The sequence below is a fragment of the Panthera leo genome, chromosome D1, assembly GCF_018350215.1.
Source record: "Panthera leo isolate Ple1 chromosome D1, P.leo_Ple1_pat1.1, whole genome shotgun sequence".
Taxonomy (NCBI): Eukaryota; Metazoa; Chordata; class Mammalia; order Carnivora; family Felidae; genus Panthera; species Panthera leo.
In genome coordinates this window covers 109,441,322-109,466,516 of record NC_056688.1, presented here as the reverse complement: position 1 = coordinate 109,466,516, position 25,195 = coordinate 109,441,322, and the positions used below count along the sequence as shown (strand labels likewise).

Below are 25,195 nucleotides of genomic sequence, written 5' to 3'. Positions count from 1 at the left end.
AGCAGGAAATGCCCCACCTGGAAAGTGGCATTGGAAATGAAGGGTGTAGGAACAGTTACCCATGTAGATGTACTTCAGATGAGTTGGTCATCCTGGCTTCCAGCCCTTGGCCTTGGAGTGAGCATCAGGGATAAACATGCAGGGAACACCCAACACCATCCTAGAGTTAGGGAGCCCTGACAGAGGTAGCCAGGGACACAGCCACCTGCTATACTGGAGGTAGGCAGAAGTAAGGAAAGGAGTCTTTGATATGAGGGCCTGCCAGCAAGTCTTCCATAGCATAAACCCTTGTAGTTAGGTAAGGTTTGATGCAGGCTTGACATTTGGTGGGCATCTGCTCTGGGCTAAGTGGTCTTAACTTTTTCTAATTTATCTTATGTAATCCTCCCAACATTGTATGGAAGGTGTTATCATTGCTTTATAAAAGATGAAGATGAGGTTCCAAAAAGAGGTTGTATGACAGTGAGTTGTAAATGGTGGGGCCAGAATCTGAAACAAACAAAATTTCTTAACACCACTTTCTACTCCCCTACAGCTACCCAGTGCATCTCCCATCTGGATGTGACTGTCTCAAAGTCCTGTAGTATGGGAACATTGACATTACTGTGAAAAAGCCAATACCACTCAAAAACAAAGGAGCCAATCAACTCAGATGGCCTCGTCTCCCACAAACTAAGGTTTGAATGAGCCACAGCTCCCAACCCTTCTCTAACCCATCAATGTGTGCTTAGGGTCTAGTAACTAACATACTATTGGACTCCACATTATTAAAATGGTTTTTACCCAGACCCCATCCTCACAGTAATAGAATGTCAGAGCCAGAACGGACTGCAGAGGTTGTCAATTATTTTCAATAGCTGAAGAAATTTGAGGCCCAAAGAAATGAAATGACCTGGCCAACATTAAGGTCACTTTTGTCAACCAGGTCAACCAAGGAGCTTTTGGATGCTGCTCGGGACATTTTTAGCCCTGGTGTTCAGGGTCTTATTATCAATGTCTTCAGGGGTCCAGTTATCCCCAGTCTTAGTGGCATATTAATTCTGCTTGCATTCCTTCCCCCACCTCAGGATTTAGATTACTGTTGCAAGTCTGCTTTGGACATTCTGTTTATTCTGAGAAGAAATACCCTGTCTGGATAGAAGAGACCCCATCTAAAGAGCCCCGGACTGATTCTGACCCAAACCCAAGGGTTTAAGTGGAACCAAAACATCCGAAGGAATGCTGCCAGGTGAACGGTGACATTTTAGGAACTGTTGAGCTTTCTTTCCCTTTTGAATGTGCCCTCTCTGTGTATATCATTCCTAGACCTCTTAGGTCTACCTCGTTCTCAGGCTCCCCTAGAGCATTCAAAGGCCCTGAAGAGATTGACCAAAGGAACTTAAGTGGGAAATATCCCTGAGGTACCCCTTACTAGGTTGATGCAAAACTACATCCATTTGAGAATTTTTCTTTCCCCCTGGGAAACTAGTAAAAGAGGCTGTTTCCCATACATGCATCAGGAAAGGGTTAACCGTTTCTCTCGGGTCCTGAGCCAAGTCTGTCCCCTACCAGTTCCCATAACCGGGTTTCCTGAAATGGAGCAGGTCCCAGGTGCCTCTCCACTAATCACATCCTTGGAAATGGGGCCAGGAAGCTCAGATTAGCTCATCCCTTCACCTTCTTGAGGCCTTCTCCACCTGGAGCACAGAATCTGGGGCAGCTTCTCTACTCACCTCCCTCTGCTTCCCTAGCCAGGGTCAGACAGGGATGTTCTCACGGAGGTATGTTAGGTTGTGGGGGCACTAGAGGCCACAGTGGTGCTAACTCTTGTGCCAATTCTTGGACTACAGCATTTGTCCTTCCTCATTCTAATACTTATGGGCAAAGGAAAGATTCTCCCCCAAGACAATACTAGAGTTTGTATAACTAGAGTATTTTTTCTTCACCCCTTTTCTCTATGTTTTCTTCCTCTACTTCTTAGAATGACTGACTATGATACCAGATAGCTTCCTGTTTTTCCTGGCTGACAATCCTCCTGTGTACAGAGTCTGATTCCTCATCCATCAGTAGCAGGTTCTGGGGCCAACCCAGGCGATTTCATTCCTTCCCTCTTAGTGTCTAATTTCGACTCTTCCTTGATAACCAATAAAATCTGTATCACAAAGCTTATTCTCTCTAATTGGCTTTTTAACTTTCTCTCTAGGCAGGTCTGGATTTGTCCCACTAGCTGATGTCCACTGTAAGGGAGGTATTCTTTGTGCCATAGAAGCCTTGGAAATGGAAACAGCAGTGCAATCTGGTCACACATGACCGAGTAAACCTATTGATCCAAAGGCCAAATGATCAATTTTGTTTGAAAGACAAGTAGGCTAACTGGGAAAAAAAGATTCTTCTTCTAGGAGCCCCATTCAAGAGCACACTGGCTCCACATGTTTAGTCTTGGTTCTGTCTTTGTATAACTATAGTACTCGAAGGACTTGACCAGGGATGTTGGTGTAGGGAGTCTTTAAAGCTAGTAATATGGCGGGGCGCCTGGGTGGCGCAGTCGGTTAAGCGTCCGACTTCAGCCAGGTCACCATCTCGCGGTCCGTGAGTTCGAGCCCCGCGTCGGGCTCTGGGCTGATGGCTCGGAGCCTGGAGCCTGTTTCCGATTCTGTGTCTCCCTCGCTCTCTCTGCCCCTCCCCCGTTCATGCTCTGTCTCTCTCTGTCCCAAAAATAAATAAAAAACGTTGAAAAAAAAAATTTTTAAAAAATAAAAAAATAAAAAAATAAAGCTAGTAATATGGAGCCTTGGTGGAGTTGATTCTCCACTGATCTCTAAAGTTGACTTGATTTCATCCATTCTAGCTTTAAGGCCACTACTATCTTCTGGTTCTGCAACTTCCATTCTCATCAGCTAAAAAGAAGCTATGGGATCAAAAGTCTAAAGGGTGAGGATATCTGAAATTTTTCCTATTTTACCACTCACTTTCAGTGTTATGTTTCAGTTTTCCTCAACTAAAATAGGAAAATTATCCCAGGAATATAGTTAAAATAACATCTGTGAAACAATTTGAGAGTCTTAGAATCTTTTTTTTTTTCAAGATTTTTTTTTTATTTTTAAGTAATTATACCCAACATGGGGTTCGAACTTACAACCCCAAGGTTGACAGTTGCATGCTCTACCTGAGCCAGCCAGGCGCCCCTAGAATCTTTAAATTAGAGGAAATCTTAGAAGTCATTTAACCTGGTATTTCCCAACCAGAGGAATAATTTTTTTTTTCCCAATTCATTTCCTTTATCCCCAACCCTCCTCCTGAAAAGCCTCTCTCTTCCTTCTTCCTCAACCCCTCCTGGTATCCAAGGTAGAGAACTGATCTAGTTTGCACAATATATTTCATGTGCTTAGGGTTGTGAAACAGTGCCCTAATTCAGCTCCCTATTTCATGCAATAGTCATTCCAACAGTCCCAACAAGTTGATATCTCGCTTTTACTTGAGTAACTCATGTTGGGAAAGTTGCCACCTCAGGCAACCCATTCCAGTTTTGGACAGCAGTGGTTTGTCAGGGAGTTTTTCATTATTTGAACTGGAACTCCCCCACTGTATCTTCCACCCGTTGGTCCCAGCTCTGCCCTTTGAAACCACAGGGAAGTTGTCTAATCCCTTTATAAAGGGCAGAAGGGAATACCCAGGATTGTTATTGTTAACCTGTCACAGTAGTTCAGACCTGACCTGAATGATTGTATTACAGATGTCCTGTGCTTTGTACACTAGCTATGTTCCTAACACATTGTGTAAATCTAGTTGTGTGTGAATCAAATCATTTTAGACACACTGAGACGTTGACTGTCTAAAAGAAATCCTGTTACCTGTCCTTTCATAAACTGAAGAACTTTGTTATAATGCAAAGAACCTCCCCATTAAACTTTTCTGCAAATCTAGATTTTTCATACATCACGTTTTACTTAAGGCAAGATTTGCCTGCATACAAAACACGCAAAACAATGACAACAGCAACAGCTGACATTTCACTGAGCCCTTATCTGCACCTGACATGCATTATTTAATTTCTCACCACCACTCCTTGAAAATGGTCCCCTATTTACAGATGAGGAAACCAAGGCTTAAAGAAGTTAAATAACTTATCCAAGGTTACACAATTAGAAAGTGATGGGCCAGGATTCCAACATGGTCTAGGACTCCAGAATCTTGTGTCTTAACCACCAGGAAGTTTCAGATGCCAATAATAATTGAAATAACTGGCTACTTAGCTGTGTACCTCAGCACAAGTAAATCAGGCTGCAATACAGAAAACTGACCTAAAATTGTTGCAGGTTAAAAGATGTTCACTAAATCGACTCATTTTTGGGTTCTGGCACCCAAAATCCACTCTTTGTAGGTTTCCTGCACAACTCACATTTTTCAGTGCAATTTGATCAAGGAGCTCCAAAGACTTCCCTTCAGCTGTTAGTATGAAGCAGATGCTGCCAAAATTTATTTCAGGCAGAAGGGTGTGATCAGACACTTTTTCACAGGATTTGTGTATTCCCAGGGGTATGTGGCATAAGCTTCTTAAAAGAAAGAAGTGGTTCATTATTGACAGGGACAATCAAAAGTATTGGCACCCTGGTTGATCCCAGTCTGCTCCCAGATGGGTTGAAATCGTTCAAATGTGTTTTTAGGTCCTGTTTTTAATGGTGTTTAGGTTTGCAAGATAAAAATAATTTGGGAGGGATGGTCCATAAATAAAGTGCTGTTTTGAATTCAAACTGGACAAAGATAAATGGATGTAATAGTCCTGTGTCTTCAAGTCAGTTCCAGTTTCTCCGATTTTAGTCAACAACAGCGAGCACTCACAACATTGCTCAGCTCAGAGCACACCCCTCAGGGCTCCTAGAATCTCAGACTTTTCTACACTAAATAAGGGAGCTCTGGGTAGTACTCTTCTGTCCTCTGGCCCCCCCCCCCCACCCGCCCCAGCATCAGAATGCCCTGTTTGACATGAGACTTTATCTTGGCTCATCTGCAGACTTTTGCTTTCAAGTACATGATCATTCTTTGCAAATCTCATCCCTAGCAGATATTACACAGGCCTCCTGGTCCACAGCCATCAGGAATCAGGTCAGTCCTTGCAAGGCACCAGAACTCTCCTTGCAAGTCTACCTTTCTGACCTTTACTTTGTACACCAGGCTTGTTTATAACCTCAAGTCATAGACCCAGGTGAAGAAATACACAATTTTCTTTATCTCTTAACCTAGCTCTTCAGCCCCCATTTCCACTAATGGCAGAAAACTAATGAACTTTGCCAATTCCAGACAACTCAATCATTTCAAGTTTTAAACTCAGTCTCTCAGGAGTCTCCTTCCTTCTCGTCACAATGTGCTAGTTGGGGGTTCACATATCATTCTGACATCAGGGAAGGGCACCAAGGTCAGGTGCCATCTTCTGTTCCTCTTGCCTTACTTGGTCTTGGTCATTGGACTCTATCACCACTGCATCTGCTGCAGAGTTCCCTGGTGGGTGGCACCTGCAGCCTTGATATAGAAAGACACAGTGTCTGCTTCACAAGGAGCTCGGTGGCTCCCATCTCAGCTCTTCCTGGTACTACTGAGCCTCCATCCGGCTCCTGGCATGGGTCATGCAGCCCTCAGGCTCTACTGTGGGCTTCATCCCTGCCCGCCCCCCCCCCCCCGCCCACTCCACAGCAATCCCCACAGGCACCCAGCTCTCAGCTCACCTTCACACTCCTCTCGGGAGCTGGGCACTAAGGCACTTTTCAGATCTCCTCCAAATGTCAAGGAGCCAAGTAGACTTGGCTTAGGGAGTGAGAAGGTTGTGGGTAGTGAGGAAATGTGACTTATCTCAGCCCTGCTTTGCCTACATGGGTGACAATGCCATTTCTACTCTGTGGCAGTTGTCCCTTGGTAACACAGGGGGCTTTGAAATGCTGTGTCTCCTCAGAGTTCTAGGAATGGAATGAAGCATAAGCCTCATCTGTCTACTGTTGTTTGGTGGTGAGCACAGAAAACAGAGCCCAAGGTGCATCTAAACCCTCTTTCCTCTTTTCTCAGTCTTTTCCAATTCTGCTCCAGGCTCAGAAAGGATTATACTTCTGTGTGGAGGGGAAACCCCCAGGCCCTTTGCATTTCAACAGTTAATGGCATAAACTCTAAGTTTTAGGTTTGTCAAGTTCTGTCTCTTAATGTTTAAAAAAAAAAAACCTGTGAAGGAAAAAAAAAAAAAAATCCCTCTCAAGGACCCAGCCCTTACAATTTAAAAACTGGAGCCTCCGAGAGTATCTCCTCTGCAACACAGGAAACAACAGGAGTTGGCAAGGATGTGGAGAAAGGAGAACACTCTTACATTGTTGGTGGCAATGCAAACTGGTGCAGCCACTGTGGAAAATGATACAGAGATTCCTCAGAAAGTTAAAAATAGAACTACCCTTCGACCCAGCAATTGCACTACTAGGTATTTACCCAAAGGATACGGAAATACTTATTCAAAGGGAAAACATGCACCCCAATGATAAATTTATAGCAGCATTATCCACAATAGCCAAATTATGGAAATGATTTCACTCATAGTTGGAATTTAAGAAACAGAACAAATGGGGGCGCCCGGGTGGCTCAGTTGGTTAGGCATCCAACTTTGGCTCAGGTCACGATCTCACAGTTTGTGAGTTCAAGCCCTGCCTCGGGCTCTGTGCTGACAGCTCAGGGCCTGGATCCTGCTTTGGATTCTCTGTCTCCTTCTCTCTCTGCCTCTCCCCCACTTGTGCTCTGTCTCTCTGTGTCTCTCAAAAATAAATAAATGTAAAAAAAAAAATTAAAAAAAAAAAAAAAGAAAACAAATGAACATGGGGAGGGGAAAGAGAGGTAAACCAAGAAATTGACTCTTAACTATAGAGAACAAACTGATGGTTATAGGAGGAGAGGTGGACAGGGCATAGGTTAAATGGGTGATGGGGATTATGACGAGCACTGGGTATTGTATGTAAGTGTTGAATCACTAAATTCTACACCCAAAACTAGTATTACACTGTATGTTAACTAACTGGAATTTAAATAAAAACTTGGAGGAAAAAGAAAAAGAACATCTCCTCTGGGATAGATTTGAAAAGATCTAGTTAAGAATTCAAAAGCCCAAGACTTTGACTCTGATCTTTCTGTATCATCCCTGTGCAGAGGATGCTGCATCTAGAAAGCCTTGCTGCTGCTTAATGATGGGAGATAAATTCAGGGTAAAAGAAACGGAAAATGCATTGCTTGATATGAAAACATCTAGTTTTATCTTTTTATAACAAGGAATCACCTTCTCTTCCAAAATCTTTTCTGTCAGTCATTAATATATTGCACAAATATATACATGTCTGCTCTAGTAGGGAAAGACTAGGAACTGGATGTGCTCTCTACTTTCACAGAGTTCACGATCTAAGAGGGAACACAACCAATGGGCAGTGACCATCCCATAGAGTGCTGTCTGAAGGCCCCTGTCTCAGACTTGGAGACCCTGGGAGGTTTTCTGGAGGAAATGACACCTAGATTTAGACCTAAAGAGTAAATCCTCGGTGAATGGAAAAGGAAAAGTTTCCAACCAAATCGAATACCATGTTCAAAATCCTACAAATGCTGGAAAAACTCCCAACAGATTCCTTATGTCTAGGAGTGTCAAGTGAGGAGTGGTGAGCAAAGGGGACTGGAGAGGTAAGCAAGGTGTGTAAACTCTGTTAAGAATTCTGGACTTTATCCCAAAGGCTTTGGGGAGCCACTGAAGGGTTTTCAGCAGAGGAGTGATCTGTCAGATTGTTGTATTAAAAAGATGCTCTGGAGGCGCCTGGGTGGCTGTCGGTTAAGCGTCGGACTTAGGCTCAGCTCATGGTCTCACGGTTTATGAGTTTGAGCCCCACTTCAGGCTCTGTGCTGACAGCTCAGCCTGCCTCTCTCTCTCTTTCTCTCTCTCTCTCCCTCTCTCTCTCTGCCGCTCCCCCGCTCACTCTCTCCCTTTCTCTCTCTCTCTCTCTCTCTCTCTCAAAAATAAATAAAAACATTAAAAATAAAAAATAAAAGACTGGCTACAGAGTGGTAGATAAGGTGGCCCAGGAAGAACACATAGAATGAGAAAAGGGCCTAGAAGAAAACAACACAATTAAGTGACAAGCAGAAAGGAACTCACAAAAGAAAAACGGGAGAGACTACAGGGGTTGAAGGAAAACCAGGAGTGGGGCAATCCTAAACCAAAGGAAGAAAATTTCAAGAAGCAGGCATAATGAGAGTCAACCACTGCCAAGAGGAACAGTAAGAAAGCAATTGGAAATTAACATCAGATTTAGCAAGTGGATTACTGAGGACCTTGTTTGAAAGCAGCTGCAGAGGAATAGAAATTATATTGCGTTGGACTAAATCAATTGTCTCAGCGCTCATTGTCTCCTTCACTCACAATCTGTCTCTGCACTCGTGTCTTCCAACTGTGTATAAGTCTAGATCTCCACTTTGAGCCTCATAACAATCAACTACTCAGTATGTCCACTTGATTGTTTCAAAGGTATCTCAAACCCAGCAGGTTCCAAGACCTACACTCTCCCCACCCAAACCTGGTCTTCCTCCAGTGTGCCTCATCTCAGCAAATGGTACCTTTGGTCTTCCAGCTGCACAATCCTCCCACAACAAACCCTTTCCTCACCCTGTATCTAACCCATTGTCCCATCTTGTCAATTCTTTCTACCTATGTGTTCCTCTATCTCCACTGCCAACATTCAAGTTCAAGCTACCATCTTCTGTCTCATCTAAACCACAGTGGTAGCCTCCTCATTGGTTTCTCACATCAACTTGCACACCCCTCCAACCCATTCCCCACACAGCACCTGGAGTAATCTTTTTATATTTCTTTAAATGTTTATTTATTTTTGAGAGAGAGAGAGGATGAGCAGAGGAGGGGAAAAGAGAGAAGGGGACAGAGAATCCAAAGTGGGCTCTGTGCTGGCAGCAGAGAGCCTGATGCAGGGCTCAAACTCACAAACCATGAGACCATGACCTGAGCCAAAGTTGGAGGCTTAACCATCTGAGCCACCCAAGTGCCCTGGAGTAATCTTTTTAAAAACATAGTTGATCATTTCACTTTTTTGCTTCAAATCCTTCAATAATTTTTTCCAGGGCTCCAAAGGTGAAAAACAAAATTCTATAAATGACCTAGAAAGCCCTGCACGATCTAGCCCTTGCCTATTTTCCCAGCCAGCATTCACCACACATTCCCTCTTGCCCACCGTTTTCCCTCCCTTCTCTCCGTTTCTCATGTGCACCATGAGTCCTGCTGCTTCAGGCCTGGTGTCCACACACCGTGTCTCTGTAGCTAAGAACATGGTTCAAGTGTCAGACATCTGGGTTGAAAATCCCAGCTCTACCCCAGCCTGGTTAAATGACCCTGGGCAAGGCACTTCGTCTCTCAATGTCTCCATTTTCTCTTCTGTGAAATGAGGCTAATACTTACTTGTCAGAGTTTTTACAAGAATGAAATGAAATGATATGTGGAAAGTGCTACAAATACAGTCCCCAATTAGTGTTAGTTACCACTACTTGTTATCTCCCATTCTCAGCCTGGTTACCACTTCTCATATTTCAGATCTCAGCTCAAATGATCTGAGGGAGGTCTCCCTTGACACCCTCTCTCCAGCCAGGTTATGACTCTCTGTTAAATTCTCACCTAGCATCCTGAACTTTTAATTCATTATACTTTGTGATTATATATCTGAGCAGTTATTTTATTAATGTCTGTCAACCCTACCAGAATATAAGCTCCAAGAAGATAGAAATATCCCATTTTACTCATCATTAGATCCCCACATCCCAGCACAGTATCTGGCACATAAGCTAGATACTTTGTTTGTTTATTTTGAAAGAGAGAGAGAGCACGCGCACACGCAAATGGGGGAAGGGCAGAGAGAGAGGGAGAAAGAATCCCAAGCAGGCTCCACACTATCGTGCAGAGCCCGATGCAGGGCTCAATGCGGGACTCAAACTCAGGAACTGTAAGATCATGACCTGAGCTGAAATCAAGAGTTGGATACTTAACTGACTGAGCCACCCAGGTGCCCCACACCAGATGGTTTTTAAATAAATGTTTGATTAAAGGGGAAGCAAGGTAGTGGAGCCAATGTGTTCAAATCATTCAAGAAGATTGTGATCATAAAAAGTAAGGGCAAGACATGGAGGAGGACCAGGGTTTGTCACTTACTTTTTTAAGCTGGCAGATACTTGAGCATGTTCAAATGCTAATGGGAAGGAGCGAGAAGAGAGGGAACTTACCAGAATGACTGGGAGCCATGAGACTGCAGGAGGGGATGGCACTTAGTGCAGGAGCCAGAAGAATCATTCTCAGATAGGAAAGACACGTCTTCCATGCTACAGGAATGAAAGAAGAAAATTCAGCTACATCTGTAGACTTGGTGGCAGGAAGTGCTACCAAGACCTTTCTATGAATTTTGGTAACACAAGCAGCAAATCTGGATTCTCCAAAAAGCTCAGCATACTTGGTGGATTTCATTCCATGCACTTTTGCAACTCATGTAAAAAGGAAGCAGGTGGGTTTTTTTTTTTTTTCTTCATCAATGACTACACTGATACACTACAGAGCAAAATGACAAGTCTCCAAAGCAACTGAGACCAGCGATCTCAGCGTTCTCTTTATTGAGCATGCTTCCTCAATATTGGGAAACAGTATGGGAAAATGATAATGTTATAAAATAATAATGGCTGACACTGGTTGAGGGCTACTATGTGCCAGGTGCTATTCTAGTACTTTATCTACAATAACTCATCTGATCCCCACCTTATGATACCATTCTGCAGGTAAGGAAACTGAATTCCAGAGAGGGTAAGTAACTTGCCCAAGGTCATCAGCAAGTAGGTGACAAGACTACTTTCAAACCCAAAGTCTGACTCCAAAATTGATGCTTTTTTTTTTTTTTTTTTTTTTTTTTTTTGAGAAAGAGAGCAGAGGAGGGGGCAGAGGGGGAGAGAGAGAGAATCTTAAGCAGGCTCCATGCTCGGCACAGAGCCCAATGAGGGGCTTGATCCCATGGCCTCGGGATCATGACCTGAGCTGAAATCAAGAGTCAGATGCTCAACCCACTGAGTCACCCAGGCACCCCAAAAATTGATGCTTTTAACCACTCTACTCTCACTAGCAGAAGGGAAAGAACATACTAGGAATCAGAAACTCTGATGTCTCCACCATGAACTAACTCTGAACTTGGGCATTCATTTGCTCATCAACAAAATGAGAATGATAGTGTTTACCTTTACAATGCTTTTTAAAAGATTATGAAATGCTGAAAATGGGAAATACTATACAAAAGATCTTATGAGTATACTGATCATAAGACCTAATATCCTTGTCTTCTAATTGGGTCACAAGCCAATAGCTGTTGTTGAGACCCTTGGTTCCCATACCAGTACAGCAGCAGCAGTTTGGGTGTTCTGGTGTCTTTGGCAGATCAGCTGATTCTCATCCCATCAGCTTTAACATCCCTGGCCAGGTCTCCTTGATGACCCCTTCCCCCCGAACACACACCTACCCTTAGGAACAGTTGCAGCTTATGCTCTCACTTCTTTGATTCCATTGGCCAAAGGAGTGACTGTTAAAAAAAAATAAGCAGTAAATAGCCTGAATGGCAGCTACTCGTGAGGTACACCCCAGAAGGTCAAGTTCCATTTTGGTGGTAGAACCACTGTTCCAGTTTAGTGGTGGAATCAGACTATCAGAGCTAGAAGAGAACTTCAAGGTCATGTTTTAGTGCAACTCCCTGACACCCCTCCTTACCCATTTTATACTAGGAAAACCAAGGTCAGGTAGGCGAGGTGATACAACCAGATGGGATTGGTAGCAGCACTTTTTTGTCCTTGAAAATGTTTTCAAATAATTTTAAAGCAAATAATTTCACCTTGCCAAAATCATAACTGGAAAGTACTTCAATCACTTATAAATTTGTTTTGGTGCATGTACCTTTTCAGAGAGGAGCAAAATCCTAAAATTCCATTAACCATAAATAAATAAAACCTTAAACCCAATAACTCATGTGAAGTCCATGCTTCCCATTGCCCTTACTTGGTCATTTCAGGCATTTCCCAGGTGGAAACAGGCCCACATCTTCAGAGACAGCATAATCTGACAGTTAAATTCTCATTGCTCTGCACAAAGTCCAATCTATTATTACTAGTTCATCTCTGAGCTTAGTTTCCTAGTCTGGAAGAACAGTACCCACCTCCTAGAGCGGGAGTGTGGAATGGGGGTGGGGGGGGGGTGTCACATGAGATAATGCACTCTATAACCAGCTAGCACTCTATAACTTTATTATTATTTGAGCATAATTCTTTTCTCTCTCAAGCAGATAGTTCACCTTGCTTAATGACCTTAGACCTTCGACCACTCAAATGCTACTAAACCAAGGAGAAACCCAGCTGTGCCAGGCCTAGAAATGTCCATCCCCACCCCCACTCCCTTTTAAGACAGTGAGTAGGCCGGAATTCTCCTGGTTGATAAATGAGAGGAGCCGAGAAGGAGCAGAGAGAAGCTGCAGTGATGACTATTCTGAGAATCTGATCTGCGAGCAGGCGAATCTCCACCACATACACCATGGAGACGCTTTGGGAAAGAGAGCCGGCCTACCTGCCCGAAGAAGGATGCTCGAGAAAGGGGATGGACGACAGAATTGCTTAAAGGGAGATGAACTGGAGGTGCCCAAAGAGGAAAATTTGAAAAGGAAAACAGAGGCTGAATTTTGGGAAACCTGAGCGGTGAGTGTCATTAAAGGAAGGATTGCGTGTCTCGGGGAGACAGATTTTGGAGGAAACGAGGAGTAGGGACAAAGGTGGGGGTCCTCGAGCTGCGGAGCCCGAGCCGCGCAAGCTGTGGGGGATCTCCAGATGGCCCAGCGGTGACCGGAAGCCGACATTATGGGGGGCACCCACAGGGAAGGTGGCGGGGTCGGGAGCCGGCCGCACAGAAGCCGCCGCGTTCGCCCCGGGGAAGGTCAGCGACCCCCGGCCAGGGGACTGTGCGGAGAACTCAGAGGGGCCGCGGTTGCCATGGCGCCGGGCGGGGAGTGGGTGATTCGGGCCCCGCCCCGAGCCCCGCGGGGCCGCCGGCTCCAGATGGTCCCGGGCCTCCCGCGGGAGCCGGCGGCCTGCGGCAGGGGGAGGCTATTGTCCTCCTTCCGCGGCGCCGCAGTCCCGCCGCTCGCGCCCGCGCGCCGCCACGCGCCCCGCCGCCGCCGGCCCCGCGCGCCCCCCGCGCCGCTCGCGCCCGGTGACAGCGCCCGCCGCCGCTCGCCGTGCGCCCCGCCGCCGTCCGGCCACCCGCCGCCGCCCGCAACCGCCCCTCGCGGCCGGGCTGCGGGCGCGGCGACGACCGGTGCGCCCCCGCCCGCCGCGCTCCCGCCTGCCCCGCCGGCGCTCCGCACCGAGGTAGGTGCCGGCGCCCGGGCCCGCTTTGTCCCGGCGGCGGGGCGGCGCGCTTTGTGCAGCCGCGTGCGGGCGGCGGGGTTGGGGTCGGGGTCGGGGCCGGCCAGGGAAGTCCGGGAGGGAGGATGCGGCGCCTGGCCCTCGCTGCCGCCGGGTCCCGGGGACTGGATGGAGAGTCATGTGCCAGCCACCCAGGTACCGGGGGTGAGGGTTAAGGCGTGGGGAACGCGGGCCTTTCCGGAGCGGAGGGAAGAGTCTTGCAAGAGTTGGGACTGACAAACGCGTTGAGGGATCGGGTCCGCTGGGCTGCGAGCGTCTGACAGCGCCGGCTGTTCCCGTAGCCGAGGCTCCTCCGCCGACCGGCCGGCGCTGATCCAGGTGCTGCGGACACGCTCTGCCGTCTGTGCCCGGCGTGTGCGAGCGGCCGGCTCCCTCTCGGGAGCTTGTTGGGGGCTTCTCTCTGGAGCCGAAGGGGCTCCTCCTCGCCTCTTCGGTAGCTAGCTCCATGCCCTCCTTTATGCTTCCTCACAGTGTGTGCGAGAGGGGACACGGCTGGCTGTAGTGACCAGAACACTGGCAGAGGGGGAATGAAGCCCCTTCGGGCGGTGGGGAAGGAGCGGTGTAAGGTGTTTCTGTGGCCGGGACATCCAGAGGGCTGAGAGTCCACCCCGCACAGAACTCCTGGGCAAGGCCTCCTCCCTGGGGTGTTCCAACTCCAGCATTTACTGTCCACTCTGGGACCGAACGACCCCATGGCGTTGCATGCTCGTCCGCGCTGCAGGCTGGCCCCTTTCCTAACCTGCTGCATGTTGTCTCGTGGGTTTTTTCTCGGCTGCCCTCCTCCTCTCTCTGGAGCAGACACGATTCCAGCGCTGGAGAGGCTGTTGGTTCAGGCAGGCATGGGCAGGGTATCCACAAACCAGTTTTCCTTGAAGGTGAAGAGGGCAGAGTGAGTTCCAAATATGTGTCTTGGCTTTGGGTGCTGGGCAACCTCTTGGCCAATTCAGAAGAGGAAAGGATTAGAGAGGAAAAAGTTAATATGGATCTTAGTCCCTTGGAGAAACTGATGTAACCCATCAGTTACCGCTTGGGGGAGGGGCACAGCAAGGGAGTGAAAATTAGTCTGAATAATCCTACCCTGAGTGGAGGATTCTAAAGAAAATCAAACAAAAATTCAGTGCCATTCTTCAGCCCAGTCCCTAAGTTCCTTGGAGGAGAGTCCCTGTGTTTCACCAGAAATACAGCCTTGAGGGAAATGGGTCAGAGGTTTGTTTCTCCACAGGGGTCTGTGATTGCCCTGAGTGCATCTTCCTTTTGCCCTCCTAGGAGCCCTGACTTTATTTGTGATCTCTTTTTCCTTTTATGTCTCTGCCGGTCCACTCGTGCTTTGAGTCAAATAAGATTTTTACATGGCCAAGGTCCCTATTTCTTCTCATTTATTATTCATCTTGCTGTCATTTGTTCAACTCTGCTACCCCACCCCAGCGTCTCCAGCGTCCTTCTACAGCACATGTGTGATTCGCCTGTGTTGGGGCATCAGCTCTATTTGTGTCATTAGATCTAGAGTCCACTCCATCTTACTTCCTCTCTCATCTCCTGAGGCTTCTGGCTCTTTGTGGATCTTGGGGTTTCTCAGGGAAATTATATTTGCGTTTAGCATTGGGTAGAGCCTAAAGCCACCCAGAAGCTAACCTCAGGTCACACTCACCCCTGAAACTTTGTGTCTCTTCAGTCCTCCTAGCCTCCCCTAACCAACAGTGGCCCTTGAAGTGTGGTCCCCAAACTAGTACTTTAGTATCAGCTGGGAACAGGTTAGAAATGCACATTTCTGGGCCCCACCCCAGATCAACTGAATCAGAAACCCTGGGGGTGGGGGGACAGGGCCCAGTGGTCTGTGTTTTAATAGCCCTCCAGGGTCACTGGAATTCATGCAAGTCTGAGAATCCCTGATCCTGAACTGTAGAGCTTAACCCTGAGAGTACTCCAGCAGAAGGTCTTCACCAATCCCATCTTTGCTTGAGTTTTTCTCCAGCTCTAAGAAAGACATTAATTTGCTGGTAAAAAAAAAAAAAAAAAAAAAAAAAAGGAAAGAAAGAAAGAAAGAAACAAGAAAAAAAGAATTATGGTCGAGTCATTCACTATTTCTTTACCGAATACCTATTGTACTGAGCTTGGAAAGGACAAAACATGAGTAGAACACAGCCCTTGTCCTCAATGGGTTAAATGTGGAGCAAGCAGAGAGACACATAAACAACTAAGTGTAATACAATGTGATGAAAGCAATGATAGCTTCATGCTGAAGTTCTGTGGGAGCAGCAGAGGAGGGAACCATCAACTCTTTCTCCGAGGGAGGTAAAGAATTAATCAGGAGCAGGATGTGGCCAGAGGAGGAATTAGGGTATACGACGACAGGCTCTAGCCGGGGGACAGGATTTCTAGTTTTGCATGCCAGCTAAAACAGGAGGGAAGGGGAAGGGGCGGGGGGGGGGGGGGGGGGGGGGGGTCTGCCCCTGAGGATCACCACGCAGCTGAACAAAATCTGCATCCAGCAATGCTTGGGTGGAGAATTGAGTAGGACCACAAGCTTGCAGCTGGTGGGAGTTGGCTTTATTCTAGCATGAACAATGTAAGCTACTTGGGCCTGGCCTCGAGGTCAGTGGCTAAGAATAAGGTGCTGGTGAAACTGTAATCTGGATTAGCTGCTGTACCGTCCTGTTGCCAGAGTTCAGGAATCCATGAGGAGAATACAGAGAGACAGGGGGGCATGGGGCTGGTGGACAGGCTGACTCTGGAAATGTGAGTATGGAGACCCAGATCGTAGGTGAGGAATAAGATACTCAGTGAAAAGAAACCAGAGCGGGATCTATGTGAAGAAACTCAAATAGAAAACTATAGGAATCTAGAGATGGGGGTAGGGAACAGAGAACACAGGGTATTGTCCAAAAGGCCAGGAGACTGCAGAGCCCAAAAACCGTAAACCAAAACTCAGAGGCCCTCGGAACCACGGTGCTGAACAACACCAGAGAGCACCATTCACATCCAAGTCCATGGGAACAAGTTCCTTGGAATGCCAACATGAAGCCCTATAAGGACCTGTGATCTAAGGACATCTGTGTCATCTTCGTTCCTTATCTATATGACAGCATCCCTGGAAACTCAGGATACAAAGCATGTATGCCAAATTTTGATTTGGTCAAAGGAGCATTTAAGTGACTGAGTTTTTATTTGAGAAGAAGGAGAAGTTCCAAATCCATACTTTCCCCCTCAAATTATAGGATTCCATGGAAAGGCTCTAACAGCCAGACTTTGCTGGGCGGTCTGGATCCCATGCCTGGGTCCCTTAGGAGGACCAAGTTGGATTACCAAAAGGAAGCCAGAGTAATACATGTTTAGGTTTTGTACAGTTTGGGGGCCCCAGGGACACACAGTGGTTTGGAGACAGGATCAGACAGTCTGTTTCTTTTAAGTGTCTGTTCTTTGTGGAGCACAAAGATATAAAGCAGGATTTGAAAACCTCAGAGGTCTTCAGGGCCCAGGCAGCTAACAAAAATACATGACGTAGCTGGAAAGGAGACAAAAGGGAATGGTGGGGCCTGTAGAGAACTGGAAAGTACCTTCACGCCCACCTAAAGGAATTCAAAATCAGTCATGTGTATATATATATATATATATATATATATATATATTTAATTTTATTTATTTAAGTAATCTCTATACCCAACATGGGGCTTGAACTCATGACCCTGGGATCAAGAGTCACATGCTCTTCCGGCTGAGCCAGCCTAGCGCACCCAAAATCAGTTATTTGTAAACAGCTTATTGGACATAGACCTGGGGGCTGGCTGTAGTAGGTTTGTGACTCCTGATAAAAGGAAAAGGGTCATGGAAACTGAAGGTTAGAGGGCATTGCATGTACGAGTTTTTGTGGGGAGGTCTATACAGGGAGAGTATGAGTGCTTGAAATGTCAATTCCAGAGCTAAGTGTGAGCATGGCTACCGGCAAGGAAGCCTTAATCTGAAAAGCAGAGAGAATGGAATTAGTACTGGTCCTGGGGCTTGAGCTGCTTCCCTGTTCCAGTGCCTGCCAGTATTAGGTGACTCTGGTTCAGGTCACACCTTGCCCACAGCACTCTTTACTCAGGGTGACTCAACTCTGCCCTAGAATTTATTTTTATATAAATATTTACAGAGCAAATTCAAAGAATCTGTTGGGGATTAGGAGAAATGATGGATTTTAAGTGAGAAAGTTGTCCCAGGCTAGTGGAAATTAAGCTCTCTTGCCTATTACAGGGAATGAAAAACCCAGTCGAGGAACCTTAGACCTTAGCTCCCTCATACCTCATTAATGCTACTCCCAAGGAAATCCTTGTGCCTGCTTTCTCTTGCACGGAAAGGGGAGGGGCAGACAATCCTGGCTTCATGTGGTCAGGTTCAGGTTCAGCTTCATAGAACCAGTTAATGACAGAAGCCAAGTCCTGCCTTTGTGTGCCCAGGGGAACACACCAACCTATCTACCCACAACTCACCCCGCATCTCTTCTTCCTTCCCCCAAACCGCACACGAGGCTCTCCTGACTTCCTTTCCAGAGTCAGAGACTGCCAAGATCAAGCCTCGACTCTAGGAAGTAGTGCTAAAGGGTTAAAATGTGTTTGTGTTTGAGAGGTACTAGGAAAAATAGAAATGCAGAATTGGGGGTTCTAATAGAGTTACAGACCCAGCCCCCTCCATTCCCTTGAACGGCTGCTGAATTACCCGAGAACTTTGGACGGTAATGGTTTTTTTTTTAATCCCTAGCAGCTAATCTGAAACTCATTTGTTAGTTTTGAGAAGGACAGAGTTTGTTTGCATAGCGTAGAATCGCAAGGAGTGCTGGCAACCATATGTGGTCCTAATTTCCCTAGCTTGGGCCCTAAAAGGGAGCCACAAGTGCTGATCTCTCCCATGGGACTCTGAAGGGCTCCAGTAAGTTCAAAGAACGTGTAAATGTTGTTATTAAGAGCTTGTTCCCCGAAGTGAGAAAGAACCTCTCTTTATTTTTTTTTTTTAATTTTTTTTTTCAACGTTTTTTTTTTTATTTATTTTTGGGACAGAGAGAGACAGAGCATGAACGGGGGAGGGACAGAGAGAGAGGGAGACACAGAATCGGAAACAGGCTCCAGGCTCCGAGCCATCAGCCCAGAGCCTGACGCGGGGCTCGAACTCACGGACCGTGAGATCGTGACCTGGCTGAAGTCGGACGCTTAACCAACCGCGCCACCCAGGCGCCCCAAGAACCTCTCTTTAAAACCCAGCTCTGCTCCTTCCAGCTGTGTGACCTTGAACCATGACTTAACTTTCACAGTGCAGCTTCTATGAATGGGGATGACAATGAACCCCTGCCCCGTGGGGGTTTTGATGAGACGATGCATGTAAATAGCAGGGACACATATCACAGCTGACACTTATCCAGCACCTATTAGGTATTTCCTGTACAAACAAAAGGAAACAAAGGGGAGAGAGCCATACTGTGTCCTCCTCTGAACTCCTGGACACTTTGTCTGTACTTACCTAACAGTGCATCACGGTCTTCCTGGTGTATCATAAATGTGTCTTAGCTCAAGAGCAGGATTAGGGTCTTTTCAAATTACCTACTGGGTACAGGAGGCCATCTTATGTGGAGTGGGAGCTCAGAACAGTTTGTGGAATCAAGGAATCAAAGAACTCCAGTTTATACTCATTATTGCCCATGGGGTCCCATGCCTGCTCCCTTTGTTACCCTGGTTTGCGCATTGCTGTGCTGAGCCATGCTATTAGCCATGGCCGCTTCCAGTCCCCAGCTTTGCGCACCTGTCCCTCTCTGGCCTGAGCCTCTGGAGCCCTTCCTCTCTGTTGCACCACTCTGGGACACTCCTGCCTTCGTGTTTCACTCCTGTCCTTCTGCTTCCCCACCATGGCTCCCCCTCTTCCACCGGGGCTGATTTTCATTGACAGAGAAATCAACCACAGCCTTCGGCCCTCAGGACAGCAGAGCAGATCTAGGGCAAGAGAGGAGAGGACATGGTGAGTACTGGGCTCAGTGGTCCTGAGATGCCCCTCACCAACCACGTTCCCCCTTGCAGGAGCAGGAGGCCACCTACCACCATGAGCAGCACCCTGTCACCCACAGACTTCGACAGCTTGGAGATCCAGGGCCAGTACAGCGACATCAACAACCGCTGGGACCTGCCTGACTCGGACTGGGACAATGACAGCAGCTCAGCCCGCCTCTTTGAGAGGTCTCGCATTAAGGCCCTGGCAGGTGAGGCCAGGGGAGGGCCAGGGGAGATGCTGAGGAGGCTGGGGAGAGAAGCTTGTCAGGAAGAGTCCTTTAACCTTATGGGAAGACCAACTTTCTTTCTAAGCTGCTACACAAGAGTAGGAAATCCAGATCACCCCCATCAAGCCTCTGGGCCCAACTTAGCACCGAGAGCAAACATCATACAATCCAGAATGTTCCCCAGCTTCCCTTCCCCCAGGCACAGGACTCAATTCTCTTCCTCTCTGTCCCTGAGTCATGGTTCCTAGCTCTTTTTCACTTACTCCTGCCATCTCCACCCACCCATCTCCCTTACCTTTCATCCCCTTGTTGTGTCTTCCTTGGTCTTCACTGTCACCTCTCACACCTGTTCTCCCTCCCAGTCCATTATCCTCCCCTCTCCCTCCCCGCCTGTTCCTTCCACCTGCCGCCTGTTCCTCCCATTGTTTCATCTACCTGTTCCCTGAAGCAGGTTCCCTCCTCCCGCTGCTGGTTTCTGCAGCTGCCCATTCTCCCGGGTCTGCTCTCTACCCACCAAGGCCTCTGCCCTCCCCTAAGGCTTGGGCTCTTCCCTCAGCTTCTCGGAGCTAGCGAGCGCAAACAAACCCGTCGGACGGGCCTCCCTGCGTTCCTGGAGGAGTTGTCATGGCAACAAGAGTGCAGCTGCCACCTGACACCACCAGGGGCTGGCGTGGGGCTGAGTCACCCACACACCCTAAGGCCACCCACCCCGTCTGGTTTCCCTCCTTCATCCCACCCTTGTCTCTTCCACCCACCTGCTGGCCTCCCAGCCCAGTGCGGTGGGAGAGGCCGCAACTATTATTCCCCCCTCAGAGGCAGTGCTCCCAGCACGAGTGGGTGGCCTCCTGGAAGAAGGGAGACACTGAGGGGGTGGTTCCCAAACCGGGCTGCAGTTTTTACAGGATCACCCAGGGACATTTTTACAAATACAGGTTCCCAAGCCCCTCCCCTTCGTAGACACATTGAATTAGGATCTTTGAACATACGGTCCAGAAATCAGGATTTTTAAAAAGCTCTCCAGGTAACTCTTTTCAGGCAGCCCAGTATCCATCTGAGGACCCTTGGGTGATGGCTTTAGCTCTGGGGATCCCTCATCATTTTCTCCTGGACCTCACTGCCTTTCTGGTTGGGTCTTCAGGCTGGCTTATGAAATACACCTATCAGTGTTTCTATAGATGAGAACAGTGGGTTACGGACAATGTCACCTCTTTGAGGAAAAGTTTCCCTGGTACCCTGGTTTTGGATGCACGTTGCCTCTAGAACTGTCATGATGTCGGTGTGCACATGTCTTGTGCCACCCAGGACTGTTTCGATGTCCGTGCACATGACACATGATACCCAGGACCATCACCATGTTCATGCACACATGCCACCCGAGCTGTCATTTCTCCACCACCAAACCGGGCTCTCCCGAAGAGGCATCTCAGTATGGGCTTAGCCTAGCACTGCAGCTTGCACCTACTGGTGCAAATAAATACGGGATGAATGGAGACAGGAGAGAGGCAAGAGTAGGCTGTAAGGGGCAGGCGCTGAAGCCCAGAGAAAGGAAGGAAGAAGATCTGGCAGCCGTCCCTTTGGTGCTGCGCACTGGGGGCCTGGAATGGCCTGGCTGAGGAGGGCCTGGTGGGCCTAGCGGAAGGGAAGAGCCAGAACTGGAAGTGGTGACAAACAAGTAGGGAAGACACCAACACCTATTTCACAGATAAGGGGACTTGAGCAACCGCCTAAGCACAGAGCCTGGCACCTACTGAGCTGGTTTTGCCTCTTGGAGGATTTCTCTTTCTCTGCTCTGGGAGTTGGCGATTAAAGCTCATGTCCAGAAGGGGACTTCCCAGAGTCGCCCCAAGAGGGGCCAGCCTTGTTACACCTGCAAACCTTCGGGGGCCCACGCTGAGGCAGCCGGGGCGGTGGAGGGGGCGGGGGGGGGGGGCGGGGGGTTGCTGAGGGCAGTTCCCCGCTCGCCCCGCAGGGCCCGGCCCGCCACAGCCGGCCGCGCTCCGCCTCCCGCCCCTCCCCGGCACCGTCCGACCTGTTTGTCGGGAGCGGCCTCTGTCTCCTCTCGCTCGCAGCCAGGTCTGCTCCGTCGACTTGCCCCGGAGCTCAGGCGCCCAGACGGCCGGAACACCGTTTCCCCCGCTCGGCGACACGTTCACCACCTTTGAGCCAACTCCCTGACGGGAGCCCAGGCGCTCGGGGACCCCGGGTTCCGGGGGCGGGGGAAGGGAGCGGACCGGTGGCGCCCCGCGCGGCGCGGGCAGGGCATGGGCGCAGGGCCCCGGGCCGCGTGAGGGGCAGCGGGCGGCATGAATGGGAACGGAGTGAGCAGGGCGCACGGGCCCGGCCTGAACGGGGCGGGCGACTTTTACTATGAGGCCGTGGAAGGGGCGCAGAGCCCCGGGGGCCTCCTGCTGTCGCCAGCCGCCTTCATCAACCCCGCTCAGTACGCCAGCGTGCTGGAAGGCCGCTTCAAACAGCTTCAAGGTGAGCTGCCGGGCTGGGGGGCACCGGGCGGGAGCAGCGGAGCAAAGCCCGAGTGGGACATGGTCCGTGCTCAGCCGACGATGTGTCGGGGGAGTAATTACAAGAGCCCACGAAAAGCTTGGTACTGACAAAGTGGGGAAAGGCTTGGACGCCCTGGAAGAAGGGACAGTGAGCGTGGCGGCAGCGCACAGGAGGGCACCCAGGCAGTCCGCTGTGGCTGCTGAGGGTTTGGAGGTGAAGCACCTGCCGGGATAGCTGGAAGGAGAGAGGGTGGTGAGCGGGAAGACTGAGCCACCTAGGGCTTGTCCCTGTTGCCCTGGGTTTCTGAGTGGGTGTCCCAAGGTGTGTGAGGGAGTGCGTCAGACAGGCTCAGGTATATTCTGAGCAGGCATGTGTTCATCCTGGCATCAATATTTCAGTGTATTTTTGGAACCCACTGTGTTTTGGGGTGTCCGTGGGTGTTGTGGGCACCTTGTGAAATTCTGCTTTGCCTCTGGTTCTTGGCTTTGCCCAGTCTTCTCCTAGCTGCCACTGTTTTCACGTCTTCCTCTCTTACCCTACCTGTGGGCCAAAATGGCCTCACGCCAGTGCACCTGGCATCAGGGCAGTCTCCACAGATCCAATAACGGCTGATGATCTGGGCAATCCCCAGCTCAGAAGGGGCCTGTGGACCCTGAAAGGAGGCCCACAGAGCAGGGGCCCATGGGTGCAGTTGTTAGGACCCCAAGGTTGGCCTGGGTAAGAGACAGAGGTTGGAGGTAAGAGACAGAAATAGACATGGGTGTGTCGTTTTGTTTTATGGGTGAGGTGCCTAGGAATGTGAGACTCAGGGATGAGTCTTTTCAGTTTCTGAGATGCTGGTGCTGAGAAGGGAAACAAAAGTGACTCTTCAGACCCTGGCCACTTGGGTTGGGTCCTCACACTAGGCTTCTCTAGGGGAAATGGGCAGAAATCCTCGTGGCCAGAGCAGCTCCCAATGGCCTGCACTTCTTCCCTCACTTTGTCATTTATAACGTTTAAAATTTTAACTTTTCTGCAGAACCTAAAAATCATGTGTTTATCAGCAGCCCTTCTTGCAGACCAGGCAGCAAGGCATCTCCTCACCTTCTTTGAGATCTGCACCTAACTCTGCCCGAAGTTTCCCCCTGTGTTTCTTGGGCTCAGTGTTTTCCCTATTCCCAGTTTTCAAGATTGTTTTCCTTCTTTGCATTGGAATGTCGGTGTCCTGGGACAGGATCCCCTTTCAGCCAATCAAATGAGCCCACCCCAGAAGTAGAGGAGCCTGTCTTTTCTTTAAATTATCCCAGGAGAACAAGCTGACTCAGGAGGCTCGCAGCCTCTAATGTCATGTCCTTCTAATGACCACTTGGAAGAGCCGCTGCTGCTGCTGCTGCTGCTGCTGTAATTTAAGTCCACGCCCTTTCCTTTGTCCATCACCAAAGAGAACAGCCACACCTCCTGCTGGTCCTGGTTTTCCTTCGGGTTAGATCATGCCTGGATAACTGTAACTCATCAAGGAGTAACTCATCATGTGTGCCAAGCTTCTTACATACATTGTCTCATTTAATCAACGTAGTGACCCGTTGAAGTAGAAAGTCGAGTAGTATGCCCGTTTTACAGATAAGGAAAGTGAGGCCCTGATGAAGTAACAGTGTTTCACCACTGTTACAGGACAGAGCCCTGGTCCCAGATCCTAGCCCTTCTCCGTATGTCTCACTGCCTCTAATTCCTTTCATCCTTTCTTCTCAAAGCCTGTTTTCTCATTTTTATTTTTTACCTTATGAGCTCATTCCATTTTCTTTATTTCCTGCTTTGAAGTTAGTGATTTTCATCTCAGGCACCTTCCTTCCCCTCCTGCATACCCGACCTCACTTCCAGTCTCTCAAGCACCCCCAGGCCCCTAACCCTGTCAACTGGTATTTAGAAGCAGGTGCACTGTACTTGAAGGCTAGAAATGACCCCATATCGCTGCCACAGATGAGCGAGAAGCTGTGCAGAAGAAAACCTTCACCAAGTGGGTGAACTCACACCTGGCCCGGGTGACATGCCGGGTGGGAGACCTGTACAGCGACCTCCGGGACGGACGTAACCTCCTGAGGCTCCTCGAGGTGCTCTCAGGAGAGACACTGGTAAGCTGTGGTCATAGAGGAGGAGGGAGCCCGAAAAACAGTGGGCAAGGGGACAAACTTGGAGTTGCCCTTCGAGAGGAATGACAGCACAGAGTGGAAAGCAGTTGGCTGTTGTCTGCTCAGAGGATGGTTTCAGTTGGAGAGGCTTTGCTACATGGATTAAATAGGAGCATTGCTTCATGGAGACAGAAACAGTGGCCCCATTGAAAACATTTCTTTTCCCACCCACTCTGGGTGCAATTAATTCCCTTGGGAATCTTAATCTGCCCAAGCCTGATCTGGAACCTCAGCTTTGGCTGTGTGAACTCTGGCCCAGCCTTGAGGGCTGTCCCTGTGTTCCTGAGGGGGGTCATGGGGAAGGTGTGCAAAGGAGGGCCTTGGGAAGGCTAGGAGGGAAGGAGGAGGAGGCCCATGGATTCATGTCATTGTGTCCTCTGTCCCTCAACAGCCAAAGCCCACAAAAGGCCGCATGCGGATCCACTGCCTGGAGAACGTGGACAAGGCGCTACAGTTCCTGAAGGAGCAGAAAGTGCACTTGGAAAATATGGGCTCCCATGACATTGTGGACGGAAACCACCGTCTGACCCTTGGGCTGGTCTGGACCATCATCCTTCGGTTCCAGGTACCCCACAGAGTGTCACGCAGAATGTGCTTCACACATTGGTGCTGTACCGTGGACAGGCACTGCCAGTCCCTGGCATGATCGATATAAACAGGAAGGGTCTAGAACCTTGTATAGCACTTTGTGGTTGCTGTGATATCCAGGCCCCAGATCAAGGGACTCTCCTCCTTAAACAGAGTAGAGACCAGTGTGGGTGTTGTCAAACTTCTGTGGCCAGTTCCCTGTGGCCCGGTTTGTTGACTGGTCACA

At 48.8% G+C, this 25,195-nt stretch overlaps 1 protein-coding gene and 1 long non-coding RNA gene across 4 annotated transcripts in view; one reads left to right on the top strand and one right to left on the bottom strand.

The window, feature by feature from the left end:
* Positions 1 to 4,961: 4,961 nt before the first annotated feature.
* On the bottom strand, positions 4,962 to 12,706 carry LOC122199644. Its single transcript, XR_006193593.1, has 4 exons — positions 12,626 to 12,706; positions 11,535 to 11,594; positions 10,264 to 10,359; positions 4,962 to 5,496 (listed from the first exon to the last, which is right to left on the bottom strand). It is a non-coding gene; the product is annotated as an uncharacterized LOC122199644 (long non-coding RNA).
* SPTBN2 (spectrin beta, non-erythrocytic 2) overlaps positions 12,667 to 25,195 on the top strand; it is a 39,428-nt gene continuing 26,899 nt past the window's right edge. Inside the window, exons 1-4 of one of the 3 annotated variants that reach the window (XM_042904886.1) lie at positions 12,667 to 12,753; positions 19,518 to 19,696; positions 24,173 to 24,324; positions 24,773 to 24,946. In XM_042904886.1, the coding sequence (XP_042760820.1) occupies positions 19,540 to 19,696; positions 24,173 to 24,324; positions 24,773 to 24,946 (483 nt within the window). In that variant the 5' untranslated portion in view covers positions 12,667 to 12,753; positions 19,518 to 19,539. Of the gene's footprint in view, positions 12,754 to 13,336; positions 13,423 to 13,518; positions 13,615 to 19,517; positions 19,697 to 24,172; positions 24,325 to 24,772; positions 24,947 to 25,195 lie in introns of those variants that run through there. The other 2 variants (XM_042904887.1, XM_042904885.1) reach the window with 2 other exon arrangements.